The 14,247-nt window shown below is 42.4% G+C and overlaps 1 protein-coding gene across 1 annotated transcript in view; it reads left to right on the top strand.

Moving 5' to 3' along the window:
- KYNU (kynureninase) overlaps positions 1 to 14,247 on the top strand; it is a 236,023-nt gene that overhangs the window by 146,465 nt on the left and 75,311 nt on the right. The window contains exons 10-11 of the mRNA XM_077447753.1: positions 3,543 to 3,641; positions 12,060 to 12,133. Coding sequence (XP_077303879.1) covers positions 3,543 to 3,641; positions 12,060 to 12,133 — 173 coding nt within the window. The remainder of the gene's footprint in view (positions 1 to 3,542; positions 3,642 to 12,059; positions 12,134 to 14,247) is intronic.

Here is a 14,247-nt window from a genome sequence, read left to right as displayed (position 1 = left end):
GGCCCGAGATGAAGCCGGGGCCTCACATGATTGCGTCCGGAAGAGCTCTGGAATACCGCGGGACGCTTGCATTTCGGACCCCCTGGGCGACCTGGATCGGGTTGGGGACGGGTTCCCCTTAGGTTTCCCCATGTCTGCGGGGTCGGATGGCTCTGATAAGCGGTAGATTGAACCCCCGAAGACCGGAGCGCTGGGATTATGCGTCCATTAGAGTCCGGCGCCAAGCCACGCCCCCCCTTTTTTTCCCACAAATAGTTTTCTTTTGGTGGTATTTGATCACCACTGCGGTTTTTATTTTTTATAAACAAAAAAAGAACGACGATTTTGAAAAGAAAAAACAATATTTTTTACTTTTTGCTATAATAAATATCCCCAAAAAATATATAAGAAAACAAATTTCTTCCTCAGTTTAGGCCGATGAGTATTCCTCTTTCTTCTATATATTTTTATAAAAAATAAAAAATAAAATGTATATTGATTCGTTTGCGCAAAAGTTAAAGTGTCTACAAAATAGCGGATAGATTTACGGAATTTTTATTACAATTTTTTTTTACTAGTAATGGCAGAGATCTGTGATTTTTATCATTACTGCGACATTGCGCCAGACAGATCGGACACTTTTGACACCATTTTGGGACCATTGACATTTATATAGGGATCAGAGGTAAAAATAGCCACTGGTTACTGTATAAATGTCACTGGCAGGGAAGGAGTTAACACTAGGGAGCGATCAAGGGGTTAAGTGTGTTCCCTCAGTGTGTTCCCTCAGTGTGTTCCCTCAGTGTGTTCCCTCAGTGTGTTCCCTCAGTGTGTTCCGAACTGTGGGGGATGAGACTGACTGGGGGAGGAGACCGATCGCTGCTCCTAAATACTAGGAGCAGACGATCTGTCTATACTCCCCTGACAGAATGGAGATCTGTCAGTTTACATTGACAGATCTCCATTCTGTCCTTCTCAGGAGCAAGCACAGGTAGCCGCCGGCCATCGCAGCAGCCGGCCATGTGCATTGGCTCCTACATCATGCAGAGCGCTCTCTATACTCAAAGCGCCCGTTGTTCAGCTATGGCGATTTGTGCGGGAGTGCAATACTGACGTTGGATGGTCGGCAAGTGGTTAATCACTGCTGGGGGTTTTATTTTTTGCGATATAAGCGAAAGAAGAGCAAACATTTTGAAAAAAAAAAACACTTTTTACAATTTTTATTGTAAAATTTTGCAAACAAGTCTTTTTTATTCATACATTTTGGCCAAAATCTATACTGCTACATATCTTTGGTAACAAATAAACAAATTAGTGGATATTATTTAGTCTGTGTGAAAGTTATAGAGTCTACAAGCTATGATGCCAATCACTAAACAATTGATCACATCTGATCACACTAGATGTAGTGAAGGTCTCATTTCTTGAGACACTAATGCCGCATACACACGACCAGACTTTTCAACATCAAAAGTCTGACAGAACAATTCCGGCAGACCATTCGATCGTGTGTGGGCTGCAGCGGACTTTTGATTTGCAAAAGTCTGACAGACTTTAGAAATGGAACATGTTTCAAATTTTTCCGCCAGAACTCCGCCGGACCCAGTTCCTACCGCTCGTGTGTATGCTAGTCCGACGGACAAAAACCGACGCTAGGGCAGCTATTGGCTACTGGCTATGAACTTCCTTATTCTAGTCCAGTCGTACGTCATCACGTTCAAATCCGTCGGACTTTGGTGTGATTGTGTGTGGCCAAGTCTGTTCATTTGGAAAGTCCGTCAGAACTCTGTCAGAACTCTGTCAGAACTCTGTCAGAACTCTGTCAGAACTCTGTCAGAACTCTGTCGGACCTAAGTCCGGTCGTGTGTATGCAGCATAACAAGCCAGGAAAGTACAAATACCCCCAAATGTTCCCTTGTTGGAAAGTAGACAGTACAAGCTATTTAGTAAGAGGCATGGTGAGCTTTTTGATGTTGTAATTTTTTCCCAAGATTCTTGGGGAAATTAAGATTTATTTTTTATTACACAAACTAACTTAACAGGTTATTTCTCACACACAGCATATGCATACTTGCAACTACACCCCAAGATACATTATGCTACCCCTCCTGAGTATAACGATACCACATGTGTCAGACTTGTACACAACCTGGCCACATACAAAGGCCCAATATTGAAGTAGCACCTTCAGCCATTTTACGAGCATACATTACACATCTCATTTCACAACCACCTATTGCACTTTTCTTTTCAACTTTCAACTGTAAGGTTAAACCACTCCTCCTTCATCTTCATTCAGTGGCCACATGCCTTCTTGAGTGACCTGAGGCTGAATAGTTTCCTCCCAATGTTGGAATTACCAGATATTTGTATATGACTATCATATCCCCTCTTAAGGATCTCTTTTCCAGGGAGAATAAGTTTAAAAACATGAAAAAAAAATCAAGGATAGCCATGGATATTATGGGCTTTTCTTCTTTTTTTTTTGCACATGATTAATGGAAATTGAAACATAGTTATTATATGTTGTTGTTTACAGTTTATAGTGCACATTTTGTGGTGAAGCACTTTTTGTAATCGTTCCTCGTAACTGAGGTCCTCCAGTTAGCTGACCTTTTTGCTTTCTTCATCAACTCCTATTGCACAATTATTACCTTTTGTATTACTTGCTCCTCCCTTTTAGATTGTAAGCTCTCACGAGTACAGCCCTCCTAAACCTATTCTATTAAATTGTATTGTAATGTAACATTTTAAGCATTCCCAATTGTCTTTAGATGTACGCTAATGAACCATTTTATCTTTGGAGATCATTTGGTCATTATATACAGTGGTGCAGGGGATACAGTGATTATCTTATTACAACACTGGAACTGATTGACTGGTTACAACAGCCTTTTCCAAACCTTTCTTTAGATGGAGAAATGCTCAAAATAACTTTAAGGTCTCGGGGAACCCCTGCTAATAATTACAATATCTACAGCTCTTCTGGTACATTAGTGTGGTGCTCAATGGGAAATGTGCTTCTTACATTGGTGGTCAGTAGAAGGGAAAACGCCCTAACAGATAGCTAAAAAAGATCAATGGTGTGGCATAAAATGATCATTGCTCATGTAAACCCCTAGCAACCTCTGCAGGAACCCTTTGGTTCTACATAACCCTGGTTGAGAGAAGCTGGGATATCACAATCCAACCGACCCATTCAATAAAGAGTTTGAGAAAGTTGCTAGATTAACCTGTTTCAACATTCAAAGAATAGAAGTATGTAAGAACCGTCAATGAAATGTTTTTTTCTCAACAAAACTGAGCTTTATTTTAAAATATTGTTTATTTATAATGATAAAAAAAATTGACAAGATCCTTCCTTTTCAAAATACTGTACACTGAGCTATAACGTGATGACTTCAGCCTCCTCGACAGAAAAGAATGTGAACTATAGTTTGCATAGTGAGGAGAGCAGAGGAGACATTCATTGCATTGCTCATTGTGAATCACAGATTGTAAAGAATCTCTAAAAGTTCCTTGTCATTGACCCTATGAAATAATCAGAGATGTGCTTTCTTCAGGGATGTTATGTCGGCTTTGATTTGGCCCATGCTGTTGGCAACGTTGAACTGCACTTACATGACTGGGATGTGGATTTTGCCTGCTGGTGTTCCTATAAGGTATTTCAATCGTTAATTTATTCATTGTTATTTTTATTAGAACTTAACCTTCCCATAATCAAGTAGCTAGGCACTTTTTACATCCTTCCTAAAATAGACCTAGAAATCTTTGCATATTTCATGAAACTTCTGGTGAGCTTCTTACTGAACAGGTACATACAATACATAAAATACACATATGGGAGCTGTTTGACCTGTCAAAGGATTTTTATTTCCGTCCATCCAGTCCTAGGATTGGCACAGCTGTGTAACCCCACACTGGCAGTGGAGGAGACCTGATATTTTTTCTGTTGCAGTTCAGTAATGCTCACAGGTCTACAATGAACAGGTGGATAGTCAAAGGAATAGAAACAGATGGATAAGCTAATCTCCGCTAGTCTGATCTCTCCTCCTATTAGCATGCTCCTTGTGCTGCAGCACTACTGAATGGCCCTTTGTGCTTCTTCTCTCTCCCCTAGCATGAGCCCTGCTGTACAGGGGCTGCAAGAGGCTAATACTAGGCCAATTCAGGTACTTACATTGGAAAGCCAAACTGCAGGAATTATCTTTTTTTCCTCTTTATTGGTCTAACTTGGTTACATGTATTTCCTCATATCTCCTATGAGTATATACAGTGCCTTGCGAAAGTATTCGGCCCCCTTGAACTTTTCAACCTTTTGCCACATTTCAGGCTTCAAACATAAAGATATAAAATGTTTATTTTTTGTGAAGAATCACCAACAAGTGACACAATTGTGAAGTGGAACGTAATCTATTGGATTTTTGAAACTTTTTTTAACTAATAAAAAAATGAAAAGTGGGGCGTGCAAAATTATTCGGCCCCTTTGCGTTAATACTTTGTAGAGCCACCTTTTGCTGCGATTACAGCTGCAAGTCGCTTGGGGTATGTCTCTATCAGTTTTGCACATCGAGAGACTGAAATTCTTGCCCATTCTTCCTTGCAAAACAGCTCGAGCTCAGTGAGGTTGGATGGAGAGCGTTTGTGAACAGCAGTTTTCAGCTCTTTCCACAGATTCTCGATTGGATTCAGGTCTGGACTTTGACTTGGCCATTCTAACACCTGGATACATTTATTTGTGAACCATTCCTTTGTAGATTTTGCTGTATGTTTGGGATCATTGTCTTGTTGGAAGATAAATCTTCCGTCCCAGTTTCAGGTCTTTTGCAGACTCCAACAGGTTTTCATCCAGAATGGTCCTGTATTTGGCTGCATCCATCTTCCCCTCAGTTTTAACCATCTTCCCTGTCCCTGCTGAAGAAAAGCAGGCCCAAACCATGATGCTGCCACCACCATGTTTGACAGTGGGGATGGTGTGTTGAGGGTGATGAGCTGTGTTGCTTTTACGCCAAACATATTGTTTTGTATTGTGGGCAAAATGTTAGATTTTGGTTTCATCTGACCAGAGCACCTTCTTCCACATGTTTGGTGTGTCTCCCAGGTGGCTTGTGGCAAACTTTAGACGAGACTTTTTATGGATATCTTTGAGAAATGGCTTTCTTCTTGCCACTCTTCCATTAAGGCCAGATTTGCGCAGTGTACGACTGATTGTTGTCCTATGGACAGACTCTCCCACCTCAGCTGTAGTTCTCTGCAGTTCATCCAGAGGGATCATGGGCCTCTTGGCTGCATCTCCGATCAGTCTTCTCCTTGTCTGAGCTGAAAGTTTAGAGGGACGGCCAGGTCTTGGTAGATTTGCAGTGGTCTGATACTCCTTCCATTTCAAAATGATCGCTTGCACAGTGCTCCTTGGGATGTTTAAAGCTTGGGAATTTTTTTTACTTTAATTTGATACTTTTTGTATCCAAATCCGGCTTTAAACTTCTCCACAACAGTATTACGGACCTGCCTGGTGTGTTCCTTGGTCTTCATGATGCTCTCTGCACTTTCAACAGAACCCTGAGACTATCACAGAGCAGGTGCATTTATACAGAGATTTGATTACACACAAGTGGATTCTATTTATCACCATCAGTCATTTAGGACAACATTGGATCATTCAGAGATCCTCGCTGAACTTCTGGAGTGAGTTTGCTGAACTGAAAGTAAAGGGGCCGAATAATTTTGCACGCACCACTTTTCAGTTTTTTATTTGCTAAAAAAGTTTAAATTATCCAATAGATTTCGTTCCACTTCACAATTGTGTCCCACTTGTTGGTGATCCTTCACAAAAAATTTAAATTGTATATCTTTATGTTTGAAGCCTGAAATGTGGCAAAAGGTTGAAAAGTTCAAGGGGGCCGAATACTTTCGCAAGGCACTGTATAGTCTAGCAGGGGTGGCCAACCAGTGGCCTGCGGAACCCTTTGATGTGGCAAGCCCAGGTAAGGGGGTTGCCGCACCGCCATCCCACCCAGGGTATCAGTGTTTAGAATGAAGCCGGCTGTAGAGGAAACAAGCAGCTGCAGAGCAAAGCCGCATAAGCCGGCAAACAAATATATAAACAGAAAGGGATCTGTCCTCTTCTATCTGGGCATATTGGCTTGGAGGGCATACAGAGGAGTACATAGGGCTGTGTCTGTGTCTTTTCTGCATATGCAGGGTGGATACAGACCTGTCATCTGCCACTGCTCAATATGGCTCGCAACCGACTTAAGACACTTACGTGGCCCTCACTCTTTAAAAGGTTGGGCACCCCTGTAGTATAGGGTGACCAGACATTCCCGGTTTCCTGAAATTAGGGACTGTCCCTGGGAAACAAATGTCCCTGATTTCGCTGGCGGTGTCTATCCCCATCGCACCTCAATCCGGTAACCTGGAAGCCACTGGGTGTGCAGACCACTGAGCCCCCTGAAATGCAAACCGTGCGCTCACCCATTGACTTGCAAGTTACCTGTTTGAGGTGCATGAGGGATGGCTGTAGACGCCACCAACTCTCTTCCTTTTCTGGTGGGTCTGGCTCCAGATCCTGATAGCCTATACCATCTGTTGCACTATGTACCCCTCCTGCCCCCCCAGGCAATTGTGCTATACAATGCTATTGCAACTTTGCTGTCTGTTCTCTTTTATGAAGTATATTAAGCCACATTTAAGAGTATAAGGTAAGTTCCCAAGTCTGTGAAATAATGCTACAGCTTTACCATGTTGGCAGTGCAGTACTGTCACGCAGGCAAGTGCAGAATGTGAAAGCTTATCTGCTGCCCATACCATCGGTTGCACTTTACAGGTTTTAACATGTAAGTGTGCTATTTTTCTTTTGAATAAGTGTAATAATGCACTGACCCTGTGTTATTGCTGTCTAGTCTCTTTCATGTGTATGTGAATGGATGTACCCCAGATCTACGACAAGGAACAGCTAGTTTAGAGTATTTAGCTGACTTACCCTCACCAGAGACATTGGACTTTTTGTATGGACTTTATTCCAGAGTACTGGGCTATACGATGTTTTCATTTACATATACACTATATTATTAAAAGTATTGGGACGCCTGCCTTTACACACACATGAACTTCAATTTCATCCCAGTCTTAGTCCATAGGGTTCAATATTGAGTTGGCCCACCCTTTGCAGCTATAACAGCTTCAACTCTAAGCCCTTGTACACACGGTCGGAAATTCAGACGGAAAATGTTCGATCGGACCGTATTGTTGCATAATCCTACTGTGTGTGGGCTCCATCTGACTTTTTCAGTCGGAATGTCCGACCAACAAAGTTTGAGAGATGGATATAACATTTTCCGACAACATGATCCGATCGGACTTTGTCCGATCGTTTGTAGAGAATTCCGATCGGACAAAGTGCAACGCATGATCATATCAAATTACAAGACCAAAGCTATTGGCTACTGAATGTAGTCCCGTTGTAACCAATGAACGTCATCACATTCCGAACGATCAGATTTTCCGACAACTTTGTCCGACCATGTGTATGCAACACCAGTTTCAGACAAAATCCGTCTGAAAAAATCAGACAGATTTTGTTGTCGGAATATCCGACCGTGTGTACAAGGGCTTATGGGAAGGCTGTCCACAAAGTTTAAGAGTGTTTAGGAGTTCTCCAACCCAAACTCACTCATCCATGTCGTTATGGACCTTGCTTTGTGCACGGGTCAAAATCATTTGTTGGGGGGGGGGGGGTTATGATGTAGGGTTGTTTTTTGGGGGGTTGAGCTTGACCCCTTAGTTCCAGTTCATGTGCATGTAAGGGCAAGTGCCACAATACTTTTGACAATATAGTATAGAGTGTGTTGCTGTTTAGTATACATCATCTGCCAGGAATGTTTTTTGCAGCCTTGCAAGGTAAAAATCACAGCTATGAACTGACATTCAGTAAATGGAATTCTCTCCTTGCCCATAGATGAAGCCACAGACTCTCCAGCTGCTCTATCCATGCTAGCTTGAAGCGTCTCTTCCCAGCAGAGATGAACATAGAATCCCTCTGGGCTTTGGCTCAGTGCACAGCTCTGTAAAATCCTTTCATCAACAGGTGTTCATTAGAGATCAGCAAATGTTCAAAAAGCAGCTTTGCCAAAGATCCACCTGTTCTACATCTGAAACCCCCTTCATCGGTTGGAACCTGTTTGAGAAGTGGAAGCTGGGCACCCATGTCTCTTTATTGCCCCCATTTAGCATCTGTTCAGTCTGTTCCAATAAGGCTCTGTATAAATGCTGCCGGCATTTCCTATCACACTGTACAGGTGTAGCAGTCCCTTTGTTACAGCACCGTGCAGTAGCTATTTAAAGAACCACTATTCAGAAAAATACAGTATCCCAATAACTGTGTGCATGTAATACCTGCAATGATAATATTGGGTAAACAAGTTCCTTTCTTCATTTCAAAGACCATTATTTCAGGATGTTTTTCTACAATTACTTGTAGATCAAGCTGTGCAGACAAAGTGAAATTGACAAAGGATTGGTCTATGAGGGCAAGTTCACATTTGTTGATTCTCTAAAAAGTGACCTGCGGTGGTTTGTATTTTTCAGCAGCCACCATCAGGCATTCAGGAAGTTATGCTGCCTCCTCCTGAATGGCAGTTTATTTTTGGGAATGGCAATGTGCTGCAAACGGCAAGCAAGTGATGGTGATGGACAGGTGGTGTCACCTGCCAACTCAACACGCTGCATTAAATTTGCCCGAAGGTATTGCCCCGATCCTCCCCTGCTTGGGTCATTCCTGGCTACCCCTCCCGCTGAGTGCCCCCTTGGCATAGCCACTTGCTATGGGGTCACTCTTGCTGGATCGCTCCCACGCCCCTCTATGTGTGTCCATAGATGCACAGAGTGTGGCTCTTCCCCACCCCCTGCTCCCTCCTCACTGGCTGTGATTGACAGCAGCAGAAGCAAATGGCTCCTATTGCTGTCTTTGAGCCAATGAGGAAGGGAAAGAACTGCTGCTCTTGTGCACATTGATAGCTCGAGATCACGCTCAGGTAAGTTTGAAAGAAGTGAGAATGAGGGGAAGTTTTTTTTTTTCCTTAAATAGGACTATAGGCAACGCATTTTTTATTTTTCATTTTGTATAGAGAAAGGGAGGGTTTTAACGCAAGTTAGATTTTTTTTTCTTCGCCATCCGTTTCCCATTGTGGAGATTTACCTTCACTTCCTGTCCCATAGCCAAACAAGAAATGAGAGAAAATCCAAAGCAAATAAAGGAAATTCCTTGGGGGCCCCAAGGTTACCAGAACTAATGTAACCATTAGAAGATATCCCCTCTATTAATTTTATGAGGACAACCCAAAATTTGGTATTTTCTTTCACTTTTAATGATAATGATAAACAGGACAAATAGACAGGATAAATCTTCCTAATGGGCAATAAATCTGACAAGCGTTCTAATCCTCTCCACTCTATCCAAAATAAAAATAAAAGTTTTGCCTTTAGTTACACTTTAATGCAGAAAATGCATTAGGTTAAAAAAGAAAAAAAAAAAGAAAAAAAAATTCTGCGTTTACAAATAATTTAGGTAATATTTGTAAAAAAAATAAATAAAAGGAAATAATTTTCCATTTACTCTTATGCTGCGTGCACACAACCAGACTTTTCGAGGGACTAGGTCCCACGGTCTTTCCGACGGACTTTCAGCGGAGTTCCGATGGATTTTCCGGTTGAACGGACTTGGCCACACACAATCACACCAAAGTTTGATGGATTTGAACGTGATGACATACGACCGGACTAGAATAAAGAAGTTCATAGCCAATAGCCAATAGCTGCCCTAGCGTCGGTTTTTGTCCATTGGACTAGCATACACACGAACGGATTTCTCAGTCCGGCGGAGTTCCGGTGGAAAAATTTAAAACATGTTCTATTTCTAAAGTCCGCCAGATTTTTGGCAAGCAAAGGTCCGATGGAGCCCACACACGATCGAATCCTTTGCTGTCAAAAAGTCCGGTCGTGTGTACGCGGCATAAGTTTCTGTTCTGTCTGCCACACTTCATTTGGACAAAAAGTAGGGAGAAATCTTCCCAACGAAGAAAGCACAAAATGTTGGAACAAATTCTAAAGCTTTCTATTCTGTTATAAAACGTATTGCGGTCTCTGTCCCTGTTGAGGAGACTTTCCTTCACTTTATACTTTGTCTAAGGGCTAAATCACGCTTAACGTGTTCCATTGTGTTGCATTATTTCACACGCGATAGTTCTCGTTATGGCATGCATTTTTGTGGGCTGTCTTAATGAAGCCCATTCTTAATGAATTCCAACGCAGCACAACAGATAAAAAATGTGTATGACCTTTTTTGAAACACACCACAATGCACAATATATGTGTTGCAGTATTTGTGATACATTGTGCTATTCTGTACAATGTGTTGGGTACCATTGACCATGCATGGCACTGTAGGACACCAAACATGGAGCAGGTTCCTTGCCATGCACATTTGAACATGCCATCACAATGCACAAGTATTCATACCTGTTAGATAGAAAATTATGGCAAATATCCCCAAAGAGACTACAGATTACAACCGAAATATGCACCAATGAAGGAAGCACCAGACCAAGTGATAAGAATTCAAATTAATTTATTGGTTTACAATAAATAAGCAGTCTAAGCATTTCAGAAACCATAATAAACTCCCCATTCAAATAAAATAAGCTTTAATGGACTTATAGGCCGCGTACACACGCGGGGACTGTTCGCCCAACTTTGTCCGTCAAACAGTTTCAGCGGACAGTCCGCTCAAAATTAGCATGGACGGACTTGCCCACACACGACGAACGAACAGTCCGCTGAAACCGTGCGCGATGACGTGAACGTCACGTACGACGGGACTAGAAAACGACGTCCTATACACTGCAATGCAAACTTCGGCGTGTAAATCCTTTCTGAGCATGCGCGGAACTTAGTTTGACGAACAAGCCTACACACGAGGGGACTGTTCGCTGAAACAAAGTTTCAGCGGACAGTTTTTCGGAATTTCCGAAAAACTTTGTTCAGCAGACTGTCCGCTGAAATTGTCCGCTGAAAGCCCACACACGAGCGGACTGTCCGCCGAAACACTGTTCAGCGGACAAAGTTGAGCGAACAGTCCCCGCGCGTGTACGCGGCCAAAGTGGTTGTAAACTCTCCCCCACAACTTTGTCCCATGTAAATCGGCATACAAAATCCTAATGAACACTGCTTGAAGATATCTCCTTACTTGCTTAGTATTGTTGTAATCCTTTTTGTTCTTTAGAATGATGTCACTGAGCATGCCCAGATCTCCCCTGATTTATGGCACACTCTCTATGTGCCTATTTATCTGCTATCAGGACTTCCTCCTGCACAACACTGATATCCCAGGAGGCTGCAGAATCATTCAGAGCTTCCTCCTACACCCCCATGTGACCATGTGACATTACATGAAGTGTAAACCTGGCCATTACAGCAGTCTTATCAGATGATAAGACTGACACAGGCAAACATTAGACAATACTATGTAAATACTATGAAATAAAACAAGTCAGCTATGACCAGGGAACCAGGGTTGCCATAGAAACATTGGATTGAGAAGGAGGCTTGGTTAACAATACAGGAAGTGCTCAATGTAAGGGCGGAAATACACTCCACTGTGGACACAGAAAACAATACTTAAGATGGTGCTGCCTAACCTCTGGAAACATGTTTTTTTTAATTTTCTTTAAACAGTAAGTAATATGCGATTTGGGCTGGATTACAGTGGCTATAGTTTGATAATTACATATTATAATGGACTAAATGAAAAAGAAGCATCAGAGTGGGAGAGTTTACTTCCTCTTTAAAATAGGGCTTTCCCATGTGTATCTATGTAGGGAAGCTAATTGCTGGACTAGAAGAGTTACTAGCCAGCAGCAATTGTGCGACCAATCAAGGTAGGAAGCTTGGATTCTTTTTTTATTCTACAATAGAAATATGATGCTTTTCTAAACCAATAAAATGTTATCAGAGGAAAGGTCTGGGGGTAAATTCTATAATTGTGTTATCAATGCAATTATCCTATTTTTTTGTTGATTTTTCAGTATCTAAATTCTGGAGCTGGTGGACTGGCTGGAGCTTTCATCCATGAGAAACATTCCAGTACTATCAAACCATCGTGAGTACTAGATAAGCACTGGCATTGTAACTTACAGGTCTACCAAAGGAACGAAATGGATGGGAAGATCATTTAATGTATATCTAATATCAAATCTTTTGAAAGTCCAAAACTTAGGGGAATTTCCCAGTTAGTTGTCACAAGAACGTGTGTTTCCTGTTTTGGGAACAATTGCCAAATAATAGAAAAGGGAAGTCCAATACCCAGTAGCCAATGGCTTCTGTCTCGTAGTTGAATCTGAACATGTGTGATTTTTGGCATGTCGGAATTGCATACACACGATCGGAATTTCTGATAGAACGTTTTTCCGTCGGGAAAATTGAGAACATGCTATCAATTTTTGGCTGGCGGAAATTCGGACAGCTAAATTCCGGTTGGAGCATACACACGGTCGCATTTTCCGATGAAAAGCTCTCATCTGTCTTTTTCTGTCCGGAATTCCGAACGTGTGTACGCGGCATAAGACTGCTATGAATGCAGCCCAACACAAAATTGTAAACTTACTTAAAAATGTTGATTTTGTTTTAAAAACTTTTTTGCAAAAATGCCTTTATACTTAAGCCTTGCACACACTAGCAGTTTTTCTTTTCGTTCAATCCAGCAGGGTAGAACGAAAAGAAACTCAGAGCTCAGGAGAAGCCATTGTACTAATGATGCCATAGTTCTACTTAAAGTCAACTTGCGAGTTTCTCCAGAGCTTAGTACATGAGGTAAAGTTTCACTTTACAAAGAATACCCAATCACATGCAAGGAAACAGCATGTTTTCTTGGATGATGGAGGTCAGCCTTCATTTGCTAAGCTCTGGAGCAACTGCACTTGCAAAGTGCACAGTCTATGGGGGATATTTACTAAAACTGGAGCACACAGAATCTGGTATGCCCCATACACACAGTCAGAAATTCAGACGGAAAAAGTCTGATCGGATTATGTTGTCGGAAAATCCAATCGTGTGTGTGCTCTATCGGACTTTTTCTGTCGGAATTTCCGACGGAAAAAGTTTGAGAGCCGGATCTAAAATTTTCCAACAACAAAATCCAATCGGACTTTTGTCGATCGTGTGTAGAGAATTCTGACACACAATGTGCCACGCATGCTCAGAAAAAATTTGGAGACGAAAGCTATTGGCTACTGGCCTCTACGTAGTCCCATCGTACGTTTTGTACGTCACCTCATTCTGAATGATCGGATTTTCCAACAACTTTGTGTGACCGTGTGTATGCAAGACAAGTTTGGCCCAAAATCCATCGGATTTAGTTGTCGGAATGTCGACCGTGAGTACAGGGCAGTACAGCTGTGCATGGCAACTATGGTATACACTTTAAGTAAATACAAAATATCTTTCTAAGCCCGGGCTCAGCTGAACTGACACGATTTCACTCACGCATGTCAGTCCCTATTTCGCCCGCAATTTCAGAGACATCTGTGCAGGTTTCTGCACAGATGTCAATGTAAATCGCACCCCAAAATCGCAAAAAGTAGTACAGAAACTACTTTTTGAAATCGGTACAAATGCAGCGTCGCACTGATTATGACAGTGCCATTGCCGCCAATTGTCAAATCGCATGTCAAATCCTACCAATGTGAAAGGACAAGAGCCTCTACCCGACAACCCTGGCTGTTGGTTGTCGGGGTCTGCAGGCGAGGGGCTTATCGGAATCTGGGTGCCCCTTTAATAAGGGGGCCCCCAAATTCTGGCTCCCCACCCTATGTGAATCATACATCATACCCCTACCCATTTACCTGGAAAAAGTGTAAAAAATAAAACACACTGCACAGGTGTTTAAAATAGATTATTAGGCAGCTCCGGGGGTCTCTTCTGACTTTGGAGGTCTTCTCCGCACTCTCCGGCCTCTTCTCCCGCTCTCCGGTGTCTTCTGCCAGGCTCCTTTGCTATCTTCTGCTCTTTTGCCGCTCTTTTGGTAGTGTTAGCCAGTCTTCTCCATCGTCTTTTCTCTCTGCTCTTCTTCCGATGATGACACAATGCTCTTTCCTGCTGTACTGCCGGGTGCGTGGTGTGCAACGACTTATATCGGCATGGGGCGTGGTCACCGGGTGATGTCATCCAGTGACCATGCCCCTTATGACGTTACCACCCGGGGCATGATGGGACAGT

Source organism: Lithobates pipiens, unplaced genomic scaffold (assembly GCF_037356315.1).
Source record: "Lithobates pipiens isolate NorthernLeopardFrog02 unplaced genomic scaffold, aLitPip1_a1.2 Scaffold_22, whole genome shotgun sequence".
Lineage (NCBI taxonomy): Eukaryota > Metazoa > Chordata > Amphibia > Anura > Ranidae > Lithobates > Lithobates pipiens.
This window is presented reverse-complemented; position numbering and strand designations above follow the sequence as displayed.